This window comes from Phascolarctos cinereus, unplaced genomic scaffold, assembly GCF_003287225.1.
Source record: "Phascolarctos cinereus isolate Bilbo 61053 unplaced genomic scaffold, phaCin_HiC Scaffold_4;HRSCAF=312, whole genome shotgun sequence".
NCBI lineage: Eukaryota > Metazoa > Chordata > Mammalia > Diprotodontia > Phascolarctidae > Phascolarctos > Phascolarctos cinereus.
This window is the reverse complement of record NW_027555847.1, coordinates 710876968-710892728: the sequence shown is the minus strand read 5'-3', so window position 1 is coordinate 710892728 and position 15761 is coordinate 710876968. Positions and strand designations below refer to the sequence as shown.

At 46.8% G+C, this 15761-nt stretch overlaps 1 protein-coding gene across 2 annotated transcripts in view; it reads left to right on the top strand.

Moving 5' to 3' along the window:
* Window positions 1-15761, top strand: part of SART3 (spliceosome associated factor 3, U4/U6 recycling protein) — a 35587-nt gene that overhangs the window by 17099 nt on the left and 2727 nt on the right. The window contains exons 5-17 of one of the 2 annotated variants that reach the window (XM_021007931.2): window positions 290-395; window positions 1787-1911; window positions 3284-3439; window positions 3869-4007; window positions 4851-4958; window positions 8257-8334; window positions 8429-8487; window positions 9027-9136; window positions 10940-11052; window positions 13304-13380; window positions 14005-14173; window positions 14522-14973; window positions 15157-15309. In XM_021007931.2, coding sequence (XP_020863590.1) covers window positions 290-395; window positions 1787-1911; window positions 3284-3439; window positions 3869-4007; window positions 4851-4958; window positions 8257-8334; window positions 8429-8487; window positions 9027-9136; window positions 10940-11052; window positions 13304-13380; window positions 14005-14173; window positions 14522-14973; window positions 15157-15309 — 1845 coding nt within the window. The remainder of the gene's footprint in view (window positions 1-289; window positions 396-1786; window positions 1912-3283; window positions 3440-3868; window positions 4008-4850; window positions 4959-8256; window positions 8335-8428; window positions 8488-9026; window positions 9137-10939; window positions 11053-13303; window positions 13381-14004; window positions 14174-14521; window positions 14974-15156; window positions 15310-15761) is intronic. The other variant, XM_078154381.1, reaches the window with a different exon arrangement.

Sequence of the window (15761 nt, the reverse complement as noted above, 5' to 3'; positions counted from 1 at the left end):
AAGTTGAAACCTTGAGTGGGGAGCTGACTTGTTTGAGGTTGCCCTGCTCGTGAGGAGCAGAGTTGGAGGCATCCTTGGGTTTCTGACTACAGATACAGTGCCTTTTCTGCCCTTTGGATGAGGTGGTCGGGTGGGAGCTTGGTTTTCAGCATTTCTTTTCTTGGGGGGAAGAGATAAAATTTATGTGGAATTAGATTGAGATGGACTCTGTGTGTGGGGTGAAAACAGGAATCTCTGTCGGAAACAATGAGAGGAGGTAACGTATGGTGGTCCTGCTCTGCTCTTGCAGCCCGCTCCCGGCAGCGTCCCGACGCCTGAAGAGCAGCAGGCCCTGGCTCTGCAGCTTGAGAGAGTCCACACGCTCTTCCGCCGCCAGCTGGGGGTCCCACTTCTAGGTGAGGAGTAGGGGATACCATAGTGCCCTCTGGCTTAAGAGATGGAGAGCTTGCCCCACTTAAGGTCACATGGCCAGTGCGTGTTAAAGCCGAGTCTAGAATTCTGCCCAGGGCTTCTGAATGACTGATTCGTAAAAGGGGGCAAGCTCACCTGGAGTGGGGCAGGAGGTGGAAGGCAGAAGTAAATAAATTGTGCATTCACTTGGGGGGGGGTGTCTTGGAAGGAAGGAAAAGGGGGCTGAGAGATTTTTAATTGGAAGTATTTCCGTTTGGGACTATTAATACTCTAGACTTGGGGTTGTTTTTCCCAATTTGCAAATTTTTGGCAAGTTATATTGTGTTTTTGGGGCTGTTTTTTGTGAAGGACAGAAGCAGTAGTGGTGAAGGGAATTCTTAATACTTAGTTTGGGAATTTTGACGCTATTCTTTCTGCTTTTTTTTCCCCCATAGAATTAGAAATTAGAGCTAGAAAGACGCTGGAGATCATGTAGTCAACTTCCATATTTTATAAATGGGGAGTATGAGGTTCGTTCTTTGGACCTGGGCTCATGTTGTCCCTCTCTCCCTCTGGTTCTTGTGCCTGGCCTTTATAGAATTCCTTTAGCAGGTGTTTTCTAGGGGCCTTTCTGTGCCCACAGTTTGAGGTGGAGAGTGCCCGAGGATGTTGAGAACAAGATGTGGGAGAGGCTGTGCCAGAACACTGGCACTGGGACCGAGAGGCGTCAGCTTCGGGCCGGGCTCTCCCACCACCCCCCTCCGCCTTCATTCTTGGTGGCCCTCTGCCTGAGCTAATGTTTTCTAGTCCTGAGTTGATTTCGATGCCATGCAGAGGCAGTGAGGTTCAGTGAAGGAGCTTGGGATTTGGGATGTGGGGATCCAGGTGTGAATCTTGGCTTAACTGCTTTTTCTTTTCTTTTTTTTTTTATTAATTTATTTTATTAATTTATTTTGAATTATCAACAGTCACTTCCATATTTTTGAGTTTTAAATTTTTCTCCCCCTCCCTCCCCACCTCCCTCACCTAGATGGTGCACAATCTGATATAGGGTCTACATATACATTCCTATTAAACATATTTTTACATTAGTGATGTTGTAAGTAAGAATTAGAACCAATAGGAGGAACTTAACTGCTTTTTTCTGGGTGTAACTTTAGATAAGTCACCTTACCTCTCTGATGCCTCAGTTTGCTTCTCTGTAAAATGAGGGAGTTGGTCTGGATGGGTGCACAGATCCTTCTGGCTCTAACACTCAGATCCTCATGACCCACTTTTCAGTTTGAGATATGCAGATAAGCATGCTGAGTTCATTGAAGGTTGAGAGTGTAAGTGGAGTTTGGAGTAGGTTGGAAACTAGCAGCCAGAGTCATGGACTGAATTCATCCATTCCCAGATATGGAAGCCACCTATGCAGAATATGAGGAGTGGTCAGACGACCCAGTACCGGAAGCTGTCACGCAGAGCTATAAGAAAGCATTACAGCAGATGGAGAAGTGTAAGCCCTATGAGGAGGCCCTGGTGAGTGCTCGCTTCCTCTGTGCCTCAGAGGTAAAGGATGGTCTTGGAAGTTTTGTCCTTTCCCCATAAACACTTGAGGAAGTTGCTGCTGCAAGGACTATCCTGTGTTTCAGAGGAGGAGATTGAGGGTCAGAGGTCAAGTGGCTTGTCCCTGCTTCCATGGGTAGGACAGTGTTGGTGACGCAAACTGAGCTTGTGGCATGGTTGGGCAGAGAATGAAAAGTATTGGAAAATGGGAAGGAAAGGCAGAGAAAGAATGGGGGCCCTTGGAGCATTTTGAAACCCTGAATGATCAAAAAAGCCGCATTTGTCCCTGCTTCACCACTTTGCTGATGCAGAACAAGGGGCTCACATGCTTCAGATGTTCAATGAAGATAAAATATGAAAGGTTTTATGTGTAATTTCCAGTTAACCAGAAAATTAAACTAAACAAAATATCCTGATCACTCAGTTTTCTGTGAGGCATATATGTGGGGACCACATACTTAAATTAAAAATTATTCTAAACTTAGTAACCATTAACAAAAACATTTAATTCACACAGCCAAAACGATCTGAAATAAAATTAAAATCCTACTTCGAAGCTCGTTTATAGCATGAGTTTTAAAAATGTGCATGTTAGCTTTAACAAAATAAAACAAAAGCTTGTCATTGAATGCCGTGTCCCCTTTTGGTCTCTTTACTTTGATATTGTTGAATTTGTAAAATCTGATCAGGAAAAATCGTAAAATTGTCGAAGTTTGGCGCTAGAAGAAATCTGGGACGAGAGCCCAGCTTCCCCTTCTCCACCCTCCCTACCCCCGCCCTGGAAGAGGAGAAAGCAGGGCCCAGGGAGGGCAGCGATATGCTGACAAATCACAGTAGCATATATTTCATTGATTTTTTAAATTTTATATTTCGTTTCAGTAGATTTCTTTTGATGGTTTGTGCACTTCTTCGTCTTGATTAAGATTTTAGCTGAATGTCCTTGAGTTTCATTTTCCCCATTAAAGGTGATAAACTACTGAGGGCTGTTAGTTTTGATTCAAGAATCCAGAGTCTGTTCTTGATCGTTTTTGGCGGTAAGGCATGTGATAGTGTCAGACTTAATGCTTCTCCCTTGGTCTGTCTGTCAAGCACACAGCTGGGTGCTGTTTGTATTCCGAAATGGATAGACTGTGTAATAATTTTGCAGCAGACTTGGCACAAAGTTAGCTGTGACAGTCCCTTGTGGGTCTGTGTCAGCCAAGGTGGCTTTAGACATGCCATTGTGTATCTGATTGTCAGGGCACTGTCAGTGTTTAAAGTTCTGGTTTGGTATGGAGAGGGATTGTTTTCCTTAACCATATCGAGGAACCTATTTTAATTTTTGTCCTAAATGTTTCTGTATTAGTTGGTAGCAGAGACACCGAAGCTAGCTGAGTATCAAGCATATATTGATTTTGAGTTGAAAGCTGGAGATCCTGCCCGCATTCAGTTAATCTTTGAGCGTGCACTGGCTGAGAATTGCCTCGTTCCAGACTTGTGGGCCCGTTATAATCAATATCTGGTAAGTGCAGTGAGATGGCATCACTTTTACTTTTTAATTATAAAAGGTTTATTGAAAGAAAATTGTGAAGAAGACTGAGAAATTGCTGCATTCTTTTTTCCTCTGCTCACCCTTTCCTTTTCTTCCTTTTTTTCGGCCCAGTTCCTAAATTCTAAAAATGTTTCTGAAAATACTGAATTGCTCAGCTTTTTCCTAGACTGACTTTGGAAGCAAAACACTTATTTACCTGCTTGAAATGCATCAATATAAGTGATGGTTTCAAAACGCTTTAGTAGTACTAGACATTTATAAAGAAACTTCATGAGGTAATTAGCCATCCTTGCAAGAAATTGTTTGATATTAATTAAGCACTGGCAGCATCGTGCCCCATTTCATGTAGAATACCCAACTGGACACTATCCCATCCCACCACGGAATTACTTGTTTTAGGATCGGCAGTTGAAGATGAAGGATCTGGTGCTATCTGCACATGATCGTGCTGTTAGAAACTGTCCCTGGACAGTTGGACTGTGGAACCGGTATCTCTTAGCCATGGAAAGACACGGAGTTGATCATCAGGTAGTTTCTGGTAAGGATGTTTTTGTGGGAAGGCTATACTTGTATGATTGACCCTTCTACGACTCTTACCTCCAGCCAGCCTTTGCAAGCATTAAGGGTGGGCAGCCTCTAGCAGTGCTGGAGATGGTCGTTTCAATGAGTTTATGGAAAAACTTGCTGTTATTGAAGTGCTTTCTTTGCCTTCCCTCTCTTGGAGCACCGTTCCTTCTAAGAATAAAAAGAAGGGGAAAATGATTCAGTGAAACTGGACGTGGCATGTTCACACCCATGTTCCCTGATGGGAGCTGTATTCTCCTATCGCTCGCTAGTCCAAGCTTGATTGTTTATCATTTCACAGCATTCAGTTGTGATTTTGGGGGGGGGATGGGTCTTTGAAGCTACCCTGGTGTCATCCTGTGGATTTTCCTGTTTCTACTTAATTCCCTTTGTGTGAGTTACACGAGTCTTCTCGTTCTTGAGCCCCACCACAGTCGTTCAGCCGTCCTCAGTCCAGGGGCTCTGCCTCATTTCCAGGTCTTTGCTACCTCAGAAGGGACTGCTGTTGATGTCTCGGTGTATCCGTGTGTACGGCAGCGTTTTGCTCTTGCCGTTGGGTTCCTCAGAGAATGGGCCAGGCCGTGGGTTCCCTGGGGTCCCTGGGGCAGAGGGCGTGGTTAGCTGAGGTTCAGCAGAGAGGGCAGGTCAGTTTGCGGCTTTCTCAGCTGTGCTCCCAGGGACTGTTTCTGCTTATTTAAGTAGCACAGAACTCACTCTTGTTTTTTAAGCAGTTTGTATCTAGTGGAGCTTATAGAAATTGCAGCCAGTTATTTAATCCTTTCAAAGTGAAAACTTTGCCTTTTCATTCCGACCACAGACAACTTTGAGAAAGCACTGAATGCTGGCTTTATTCAGGCCACAGATTATGTGGAGATTTGGCAGGCGTACCTTGATTACCTGAGGAGAAGAGTGGATTTCAAACAAGGTATTGTATTCGTCACATATATTCACCTTGCCAAGCATTTGCCCAATGCCTATGATGTACAAGGCATTGGTTAGGTCACTGGGAAAGAGCTAAGATGATAAAATGGGTCTCTTCCCTCAAGGAAGTGACCATTGGATAGAATGAGGGGGTCACTCAGGTATCTTTACGCTACATCGAGTCCTGCTCCTGCTTGAGCGTTTCTTTGTGTGTGTGGGGTCACCCAAGGCCCTTCTCTTGGGTGTTGTCATGCTGGCGGAGGTTGTGGCCTGAGGCTGTGGAAAGGGTACTGGGCTGTCCACCAGGTGTGAGGAGGTGTGGGGCTGTGATAACCCATGAAACCGTTATAATGAGAAGAGCTCTAACTCTTCTCTGAAGGGCCCTTTAATTAAGGTTTGCCAAGTGCTTTACATCTGTCATCTCATGAGGATCCTCACAGTAGCCCCGCGAAGTAGGGGCTCTTATTGGTCCCAGGTGAGGGGATTTCAGGGACACACTGCTACCTAGGAAGTGTTCGAGGCTGACTTTGGCCTCAGGTCTCCATTACTCCGAATCTAGAACCATACCCACAGTATCCCCCCCTGTGGCCTCTAAACAGAGGGGCCCTGTTTGCTGCTCTCAGACTGATGGTAGCAGAGAGGCGGAAAAGAGGCAGTATTCACCAAGATCCTAGTCTACTTTGTCTGCAGACTGGATAAGTACTAGTGGACTGCTCTGTGCTCTCATCTGGTTTTCTTTCTTTCTTTTTTTTTTTTTGATGAGGCAGTCAGGGTTAAGTGACTTGCCCAGGGTCACACAGCTAGTAAGTGTCAGGCATCTGAGGCTGAATTTAAACTCAGGTCCTCCTGACTCCAAGGCCGGAGCTTGATCTACTGTGCCACCTAGCTGCCCCTTAGCTGATTTTCTTGTCTGATGGTGAAGTTGATGTACCACTAGAGGACTCATTTTATATCAGTGTTGACATCTTTAGAAGTTAAGCTTAAAGAGGGAGGGAAATTGTGGTTGAGTGCATGGATGAGCCCTAGGCTTCCCATGGAGACACTGAGGATGTCAGAAAGCCCCCCACCGCCTCTCCTTTTCTCCCCCCTCCACTCACTCCTCCTCCCCTGTCTCTGGTCTCTCCCATTCCCCCTTCTCTCTGTCTCCATCCCTGCCCCCATCTAGTCCATATTCTGTAGGGCTTCTTTCCAGACAGTATCCCGGACAAGTGGTTGCTCATTCCCCTTTTGTTCGGAGACTTATAAAGAGGGGGAACTAATCTACTGAAGACTCAGGTGCCTTTTGCATAGCTTTTAATTTTAAGGAAGTTTTTCCCTTTGGCAAGACTAAATAAGAGCCGGGCCAGTGCATTCCCTCTTCCGTATCCCAGTCCTTCAGGCAGCTGTAGTGCTGCGTCCCATTCCAGCCCATACCCCGCTGCAGCCCAAGATTTCATTAGTTTTTTCATCTGCCCTGTCTCTCAGTGATTGTTGAAGTGGCAGTTCAGTCAGTCCATGGGGTCTTTGCCATTGTCACGGAGAGTCCCAGTACAAGAAGCACGCCATAGGCGAGCCCTTCCAAATGCTCCTCTTTTCCCAGATCTTGTCCTGATGGACAGCATCAAACTTGGACTATGCCCTAGCCTCCTAAAAGTGACTTGTATCTATACAGAAAAAGACAGGTGGATGAAAACTGCCTGTTATTGAGACTGGATGGACAGCTAGAGAGGTAGACTGTCAGGCTGGACCATCAGTACACATGAGTGGGACAGACTCTGGGCTGGGCCCAGGAGGAATAGGTGGAAGAGGGTAGTTTACATTATGTCTAGTAGCTGAATTGCATTGATGATGCAGGGTTCTTTTAGTGCTGTGATGATCACTGCAGGATGGAAATTGTAGGTGCTACAGCTGGAGCCCCGAATCTGGCAGCAGGTGTTTATTGAGCACTTACTGTGTGCCCCATGTGGTGCTGATACAAGAAAAGGCAGGCAGACATCGTCCCTGCTCTCGAGGGGTTTACATTCTAGTGGTGGAGACGTGTAAGGAATTAAGCACCTCTGACATAGATGCAGGGCAGACTGGAGGGCAGCTCGGAGGGGAATACTCCGAGCCAAGAGTATTGGAAAGGCCTTCTGTAGAAGGCGAGGCCTGAGCCGAGTCTCAGAGGAAGCCAAGGTAGAGGTGAGGAACAGAGTAGGCTGGACATTGGCCCAGAATTTAAGGTAAGTAAAAATACAGTGCAACGTAGATAATTTCAGTTTGTGGTTTTCTTAGGATGCAGCCTGAAGAGGTTTCTATCTGAGTTTGACCCCACTGGCGTAGGGCATGACCAGGTGGCCGCTTTTCTGAAGATCTGTCCTTCTCAAGCTCTTTCCTTCTATGGCAGGAAATGGGGCAGCAGCAGGAGCAGGAGGCCTAAGGGAAGTTTGCTCCAGTTTGTAGCAAAACATTAGGTTGGCAGCAGGAGGTGGCAGTTGCCTTGTGCTGGTACAGATGGCAGTCACTCTGGCAGTCTTCCCTTAGTGGACACACGCAGCAGCAGGAAGTAGGAGTCTCTTGAGGCAGATGAGGCAGGCACTGCAGGCACCTTGTGGCCTTCCCTCAGGGCCCGTGAAAGCAAGAGATGGAAGATGGCCAGGTCTCACCTGAGGCCCCAGGTCATTGAGTAGGAGGTCACAGAGAGCTTAGAAGGTCACTTGGGTGGCCGGAGAGTCGTCTGGAGTAGGGAGAGACTGGAGACCAGTCAGAAGGCCATTGTGGTAGTCCAGGTGAGAGGCGATGAGGGCCTGTCTGAGGTTGTGGCTGTGTTAGTGGAGGTGGGGAGAGATGAGAGAAATGTGGGCAAGTCACCTAACCCCCCCAAAAAAGGCCTGCCTCTGACCCATTGGGGCTGTGTGACCCGGGGTAAATCATTCCACCTGAAGGCCCCTGCTAACGCCAAAGATTCTTGAGTTGTGCACATGGAGTTGGCCCAGTGGGAGTTTTCCACACTGATTGTAATAAGTAGTATTACATAGTATTATAATAAGGATTCTCCCTAGAAGAGAATATTTCAAAGCTCTGGTACAATGGCCAGCTTCCTTTGTATCTGGATCTAAGAAAAGCAAATTCTAGTTTTACAGAATAACTTGGACATTCCTCTGGAGCTCATTGCCATCCTGTTTGCCCTGTGCTCTCTGTAGAAGAATGTTCTTGCTCCCAGAGCTAAGTTGTGTGGGCGTTGGGTGATTGACCAGGCGTGAAAGATGGTTGAAGAGGAGAAAAACATTTGAAACTGCCCCTCATTCCAATCCGTCCTTTTATTTTTCCAACTTGTCTTCCAGATTCAAGCAAAGAGCTAGAGGAGCTGAGAGCTGCCTTTGCTCGGGCACTGGAGTATTTGAAACAAGAAGTGGAGGAGCGTAAGACATCTACTGCCTTAGCCTTGGGGCGTTGGGGTTGACACTTTTTCTCTTGGAGGCATTTTGTTTATTTTTTCAATTATTTTCTTCTAAGGTTTCAGTGAAAGTGGAGATCCATCCTGTACCATAATGCAGAACTGGGCAAGAGTGGAGGTATGTTTTTGTTCACAGTTTTGCGATTTCATCCAGTCTCTTAGGATTTTGGTCTGGTTAGTAGCAGCTGGAATAATTGAGTCTTAAGTTAAGATCCAGACTCTTCTGAGGTAGTTGAATTATGTAATACGATGGTGCATTAGGTTTTTTGTTTGTTTGTAAAAAATGAAATGTGAGCCACCAGATAGACATGGGAATGAACCTTTATTAGTTAAAAGATAGAACCAGAAAGTCTCATTGATATCTTAAACACTTACATATGAAGTACATAGTGAAAAAAAGGCAAAATCCAGTCATTGTTGATAAAGTCTTTGAGGTTCTTGGATTACAAATACTCACATTTTCTGTGCTTCTGTAGAATTTGCACCTGTGTTGGCATTCACATTTGGTTGGAGTGTTAGCCAGGTAATATCTGTGGAGTCTCATAGGTTGGACCAGAACTGTTTGTGGACTTACTTCCCCTTGCTGTGATTACTTCACCAAGCACATTCAAACCAAAGTCGTCTGACATTTTAAATGCTCTCCTCTACATCTTGTAGGCACGCCTTTGTAACAATATGCAGAAAGCTCGAGAACTCTGGGATAGCATTATGACAAAAGGAAATGCAAAATATGCCAACATGTGGCTGGAATACTACAACCTGGAACGGTAACTGAGTGGCCCGTGGGCATCGTTGGGCTTCTGAAGTGACTGACGCAGGAGGATTAAAGCTAGTGTGTACAGGGGCCTCGGGTGATGACGGGAAGGCAGCGAGCCATGTCACCAGGGCCACGGAAGGCAGGAAAGCATGTTCTAACGTTTGTAGATAGATGAGTTATAACTACCCAGTTGTTTGTTATTAGACAGACAGAATCAGTTAACCGATATACTGTGTGCCAGGCACTGTGCCACATGCTATGGACACAAAAGAAAAACCAGACAAGCCCGCCCTGCCATCAAGGAGTTGACGTTTTAATGGGGAGGCAACATTTGTGCATCAGAATGTCCAATATAAATATAGACTCGGTCCAGAAGGTCATCTTATGGGGGGAGGCGCTCACAGCTGGCAGGACCTGTCAGGGCCTCCTGAAGCAGGTGGTGCTTTAGTTGGGGCTTAAAAAAGTGCCAGGTATTCTGAGAGTTGGAGGCTGGGAGTGAAAGTGTGTGGGATGGCTGGATCCTGGCGTGGAGAGGAATAGAAGGTAGGCCTAATGGAAAGGACCTTGGATACGAAAGCAGGGACTTGATGGTCAATCTGGGGGTAATAGGGAGTTCATGGGATGCAGGAGTGACACGATCAGACGTATGCTTTGGGAAGATCATGTTGGCAGCTGAGTGGAGGACAGGTAGGTGGTTGGTGAGGGAGCGAACCAGGGCTGCTTCCTTTGATTGGCTCCTTCATTCTAGTGTGGGCATCTCTCTGAGGCCAGAGCACCTTGTGGTCTTGATCTCCCTTACAGCTCCTTGGGCATGGTGTGCCAGTGCCTGGGGAGATGCAAAGAGAACTTGCCTGGGACCTTTCCTCAAGAAGGCCCGGCCCACCTGATGACTTGTGGGGGCGAGACTTGTCCGGAAAGGCAGTGTTCTTACCTTCCCGGAGTGTCACAGGAGTAGGAGTGTGGCAGCACTCTGACGCCCAGTTCCTTTCAGCAAGTTAGAGTCCTTTCTGCTGTAGCCTGGATCTCCCGTTTTTCCGATGTGGACGGTGTAGCTTAGTATCTCTCTGTGGGAGATGGTCTTGAAGATAGTGAACAGACAAGATCGTTAGCAGCTGAGCCTCTCCGAATTTGGTCTAAACTAGCTGAAGTCGGGGGCAGCGATGTGGCGCAGTGCGCAAGAGAGCCAGGCATGGAGTCAAGAAGACCTGACCCAGGCATTTCCTAGCTGTGTGACCCTAGACAAGCCGCCTAACCGCTGTCTGCCTCAGTTTCCTCATCTGTAAAATGGGGGTAATGCTAGCACCTTCCTCCCAGGGTTGTTGTGGGGACCAAATTAGATTATAATTGTGTAGCACATAGGACAGTGCCTGACACATGGTAATTGCTCATGTAAATGTTAGCTGTCATCATTCTCATCAGTATGCCTTGGTAAAAACTGACCTGCCTGCAGCCCGTCCCTGGGCTCCCTCATGCCAGGTGTTGGGTGGAGGCCACGGTGGTCCCTGGATACTAAACATGCAGCAAACCAAGGCGGCCGTCCAGGCTTGGATCATCAGTTCTTGCAGTCTCCTCCTTCCTCACTACTAGATTGAATTGAGAAGATGCCTTGACTGTGCCCCTGGTGCGGGTTTGCGTAGATGAAAGCTGCAGTGCTGTGACTCGTAGGCAGAATCAGGCCTTCTCAGGACAGACAGCTGAATTGTTAGGACTTCAGCAGATAGCGACAGGGGATGGACAGGGGATGGTGCGTTTGCTTTTGTGTGTTTTCTGCTCTGTTTCCTGGAGGCACCAGTTCTTTGTGGTTGTGCTCTAGGGCACACGGGGACACCCAGCACTGTCGGAAGGCTCTGCATCGGGCTGTTCAGTGGACCAGTGACTACCCGGAGCACGTCTGCGAAGTGCTGCTGACACTCGAGAGGATCGAAGGTGAGCCCGGGTGGCCTCCTGGCACCTTCAGGTGCACATGGACCTGGTGGTTGCTCGTTCCCAAGGATGGACATCTCATCTTTTCTGATCTTTGTGAGACAAAACAAGGCTGCAGCTCCAGATGTCAGGTTTTCTTTTTTTGTGTAGAGTGTTCTTCTGTCTGACTTCGGCAGTTACGAATAATTCTCATGGCTTGCCCAGCCATTGGAAACTTGCCCGTGTTGTCAGGGAAGAAACTAAATTATTTGAGGAAACCGAGACCCAGAGGTATGAATTGACTTGAGTTAGTCTGCCGTGGAGATGAAGACAACGAAAATCAGAGGGATCCTCCCACCAAGCTAGATTACGATTGTTACAGTTCAGTAGTAATTAACTGTAACTTCATACAAGAGGAAGAATATGGAAGATGAGACATTTAATTTTATAATTGGTAAGGTAGCAGTAAGTAAGGCACATTTCTATAGAGCTTTGCCTTTTCTAAAATGCTTTGAGGTAGGTAGAGGTAGTAAAAGTCTAGAGGAGGTGGGGCATCCCTTTCATAACATAAGAGAAAGGCTGTTGTAGTCTGTTCTCAGGTGTAATGGGCAGCCCCAGCTCAGATCTGTGTTTGTTCTTTCTCTAATCTGTATCTTGGTTTGTCTGGCCCCTCAAGGACAGACAGTCAGTAGAAGGCTTTGTCTCTATTCTCTAGAAACTTGGTAGATCTTCATGGGGGCCAGTGATTAGCCAGTTGTGAACCTAGTGTGATTGATTTCTGGATTCTGTGGGCTGTGGCAAAGGGCCTCACTGACCGCAGGAGAGATGCTTCTCTTTGTAGTAACTATAGCCTCTCCTATGTAGGCTTGTTTCAAATGTAGGGGAGAAAGAAAACCTTTTACCAACATAGAGTGAAAACAGCCATGAAGGGTGTTTTCTTGCTACAAAAGGTATTTTCCATATTTTATAGATGTGGAACTGAGGTTCTTAGAGCTTGTGACTTGGCCATAGTAATTTCATACAGACAGTGAAAATTTTATTTAGCCAGTACCTTTGTCTGATTAAAGAGTTCTGATTATTGAGCTCTTTAGGAAGTTTTTAAAAAATGTTGACAACATAATTTTAAAATAATTTTTAATGATGTTAAGTTATGAAAGTGTGACTTGATTAGACACATTTTCTATACTTTGAGTTGTGGAGCCAGCTCTCATCTTTTTAAAAAGTTTATTTCTATCTTTTTCTTTTTATGTTACCTTTGTTTCCAAATTTGTCTTCCCCCTTCCTAGTGTGCCATCCCTTTCTTTTAAATTGTCATCTTTTAAAAAAGGTGAAGTTATCTCAGACAAAACCTTCTGGTTACCTGTAACATCCCCCCCCCAAAAAAAAAAATCTGGCTCTGTTTTTCAAGATAAATTATTGAGACAAAATATACAATCTACCCCTTGCAAAAAAAGAATAAAGGAATTAAAAAACAGTTCAGCGCAACCAACGAATATATCAACAAAGTCTGACAGTGTATGCAGCATTTTGTACCCTGGTCTCCTTCCTCTGCAAAAAACTGCATTAGAAAAGAATGGCACTCACTTTGCGCAAGAAGCCTTTTCCCCTTGAACACTTGATTACCAACTAAATTAACTACAAATATCTGGTGTGACCTGCTGTTAATAGCATTTACTTTTTGTCTGTCTATGTTTTGCATTCTGGCATTTCAGGTATTGGTTATGCCAGTTTTCCAGTGGGGAGATTTTCAGCTACTCTTCATGATTCCAGCTTAAAGCTTAAACTGGTTGAGTGTTTCTTGAAGTATTTAAATATAGAAGAGAGAGAGCTCCTTTAGGACTCCTCTGGTCTGAAACCCTTATATTGCAGCTTCAGATGCTTAACTCAGATTGGTTAAGAGACTTGCCCACAGCCATACATGTATCAAGCAGAGGACCTGGGGACTTGATTCATTCACACCCCCCGCCCTTTTGTTTTTATATAATGGGGGGAGATCTCTTTAAGGAAACATTTCCTAATAATCAGAGGCACCAAAAAAGGTCTGCCTCAGGGGGTCCTAATTCCTCATTGGAGGGTCCTAAGCACAAGCCTTGCTTTTTGGACTCTTGGATGGATTAGGTGGGTGTTGGCTTAGACTGAGTGTCTCTCATGCTGATGCTGTGTGATTGGTTCTCTCTTAGGGATTGTGGAAGTGTGGCTGAGATTTAATTTCCTCTCTTAAAAGTTTTCAGAAATCCCAGGAAATCAAAGCTCATTTATTGCTTTTCTCACTTAGGTACTCTGGAAGATTGGGATTCAGCAGTTCAGAAGACTGAAAATCGATTAGCTCGAGTTAATGAGCAGAGAGTCAAGGTAGTGATATTCTGTGAATTGCTGAGGAGTTGATGATAATGGCTCTTATCTAAGCAAGATGTTTTACTTGAATGTTTGTCAAAATCTCCAGATAACCTCTTTTGAAATGTACTTCTCAGGGAGGAAGAATTTGCTAATTTTGATGTTAAAAAATTGAGGCGACATTCAATTCCTCTGCTGTAATATTCTTACAGATGTTCTTGGAAATTGAGGTCTGCCTAAGGAAATTGTAAAAATAACCAAGTGTCTTTTTAGCGGGTGATTTTTGGTAGTAACATTCATTGGGACAGACCTTGCTGCTGCTGCATACGAGGATGGCCTGGAGCACCCGTGCCAAGCGCCTCAGGTCCTTGTGGGGGATGGAGGAGGGGGGTTGTTTGCTGTGAGACATCAAAGTCTTAAGGGGCCCTTAAAGTGGGAGCGTGAATTTGTGCCAGCAGCTGTGAAGCAGGTTTAACAACCCCCTCTTCTTGCCTCATTTCGCATTCGGGTAATAGTGCTAAGAGAGCATGTTGCCCATTAAATGTGGATAATTGAGGCTCTGCCCCTTTTCTCCTCTCCATAGCTGGAAGCCAGAGGAGTGGATTTTGTCACCTTCCCATTAACTCATCTTCATGTTTGCAGGCTGCTGAGAAGGAAGCCGCCCTCGCCCAGCTGGAAGAAGAGAAGAGCGAGCAGCGAAAGAGGGCCCGGGCTGAGAAGAGAGCCTTCAAGAAGATGAAGAAAGCCAAGGCGGGGGACAAGCGGAAAGCAGACGAAGATGACGATGACGAGTGGGGGGACGAGGAAGAAGGTATTGCTGGTCACCTGATTATTGTGGGCGGGAACAAAGGTGCAGCGTATCTCCCGGGGCATTTCTTGGTGCAGATTTGTCAGCAGAAAAACGTCCTTTTAACCAGTGAGTCAGAGTCATAGGTGGCATTTACACGGCAGGTGCAAAGTAGATCTGGGAAGGATGTGAGAGATGCAGGAGTGCAGACCGGGAGGACACGGGCTGTGTCTCGGGACACACGCCTTCCCTCGATGCGGACACTGCCCCCACATCCTGAAGCTGCTGCGGCCAGGATGGCAGGGGAAGAGCTGGCTCCTCGGGGGAAAGGGGGGCTTGACCACTGTACCTTCTTGTTTTGGGAATCTGCAGAGCAGCCCAGCAAGCGTCCCAGAGCTGGGAGCAGCCTTCCTTTGGCTGGAGAGGAGGAATGCATGACCTTGGAGCTGGGCCTCTTTGGGAGGAGCGCACCGACAGAGGACCCTCCTTCCAAACAGAAGGAGAGAGCCGCTGCCGTCAAGAAGGAGATGCCCAAAGTGGTTCACGATAGCAATAAAGACAGCGTCACGGTATTTGTCAGCAACTTGCCCTACAGCCTGGCAGAACCTGACGTGAAGCTCCGGCCTCTCTTTGAGGCCTGTGGGGAGGTCACTGAGATCCGTCCCATATTCAGCAACCGCGGGGACTTCCGGGGCTACTGCTACGTTGAGTTTAAGGAGGAGAAGGCGGCCCTGCAAGCCCTGAGCTTGGACCGGAAGACTGTGGACGGAAGGCCGATGTTCGTCTCGCCTTGTGTGGACAAGAACAAGAATCCAGATTTTAAGGTATGCTTTTGGGGTGTTTTTAGGAGAGCTGGCCTCTTGTCCTGCCTCTGGAGGTTAAGCCTGAAGTTAGGAAGTCATTTAGGCAGCTTTGACAAAGGAGAAGATGCCTGCTGTGTTACCAGGCTGGGCACGTGAGGGTGCGAAGCCCGTCTCATCCCGTCTCTTGTCTTTCTCGCTCCACAGGTGTTCAGGTACAGCACGGCCCTGGAAAAGCACAAGTTGTTCATCTCTGGCTTGCCGTTCTCCTGCACAAAGGAAGAACTAGAAGAGATCTGCAGAGTGCATGGAAGTGTGAAAGACCTCCGGCTGGTCACCAACCGCGCTGGGAAGCCCAAGGTATGTGAGGCAAAGCATTCTGGGATGGGGTGTGCTGTGGGCGGCCATTCTGTCATGCTTTCTCAGGGTGGAGCCCCTGCTGTGCGGCCTGCAGCCTGGCGCAGAGACCCTGCTTGGTGGGGAGGGGTAGATGAGGGCTCTTCTGAGGGCATCGTGACTGACCTTCCATGGCTTTGTTTCGTGGGAGGCCCGCCTGCCCTGCAAGCCTTTTTAAGGACAATTCAGGTTCTTTGAAACCAGGGAGAGAGCAAGAGCTTTGGACATGCCTCAGAGGGTGGGGTGTGAACCCCAGGTCTGCTGTAGTCACATCCCCCTCCAGGCCTCAGTTCATTCCTTTGGGAGATGGGGGTATCACACTCGGTGATTTCTCAGTTCCCTTTCAGTGCCAGCCTGGCGTAATTCTGTGAATTAGTCCTTGTACCAGGAGAAAGAGCAGGATAGAAAGACAAAAA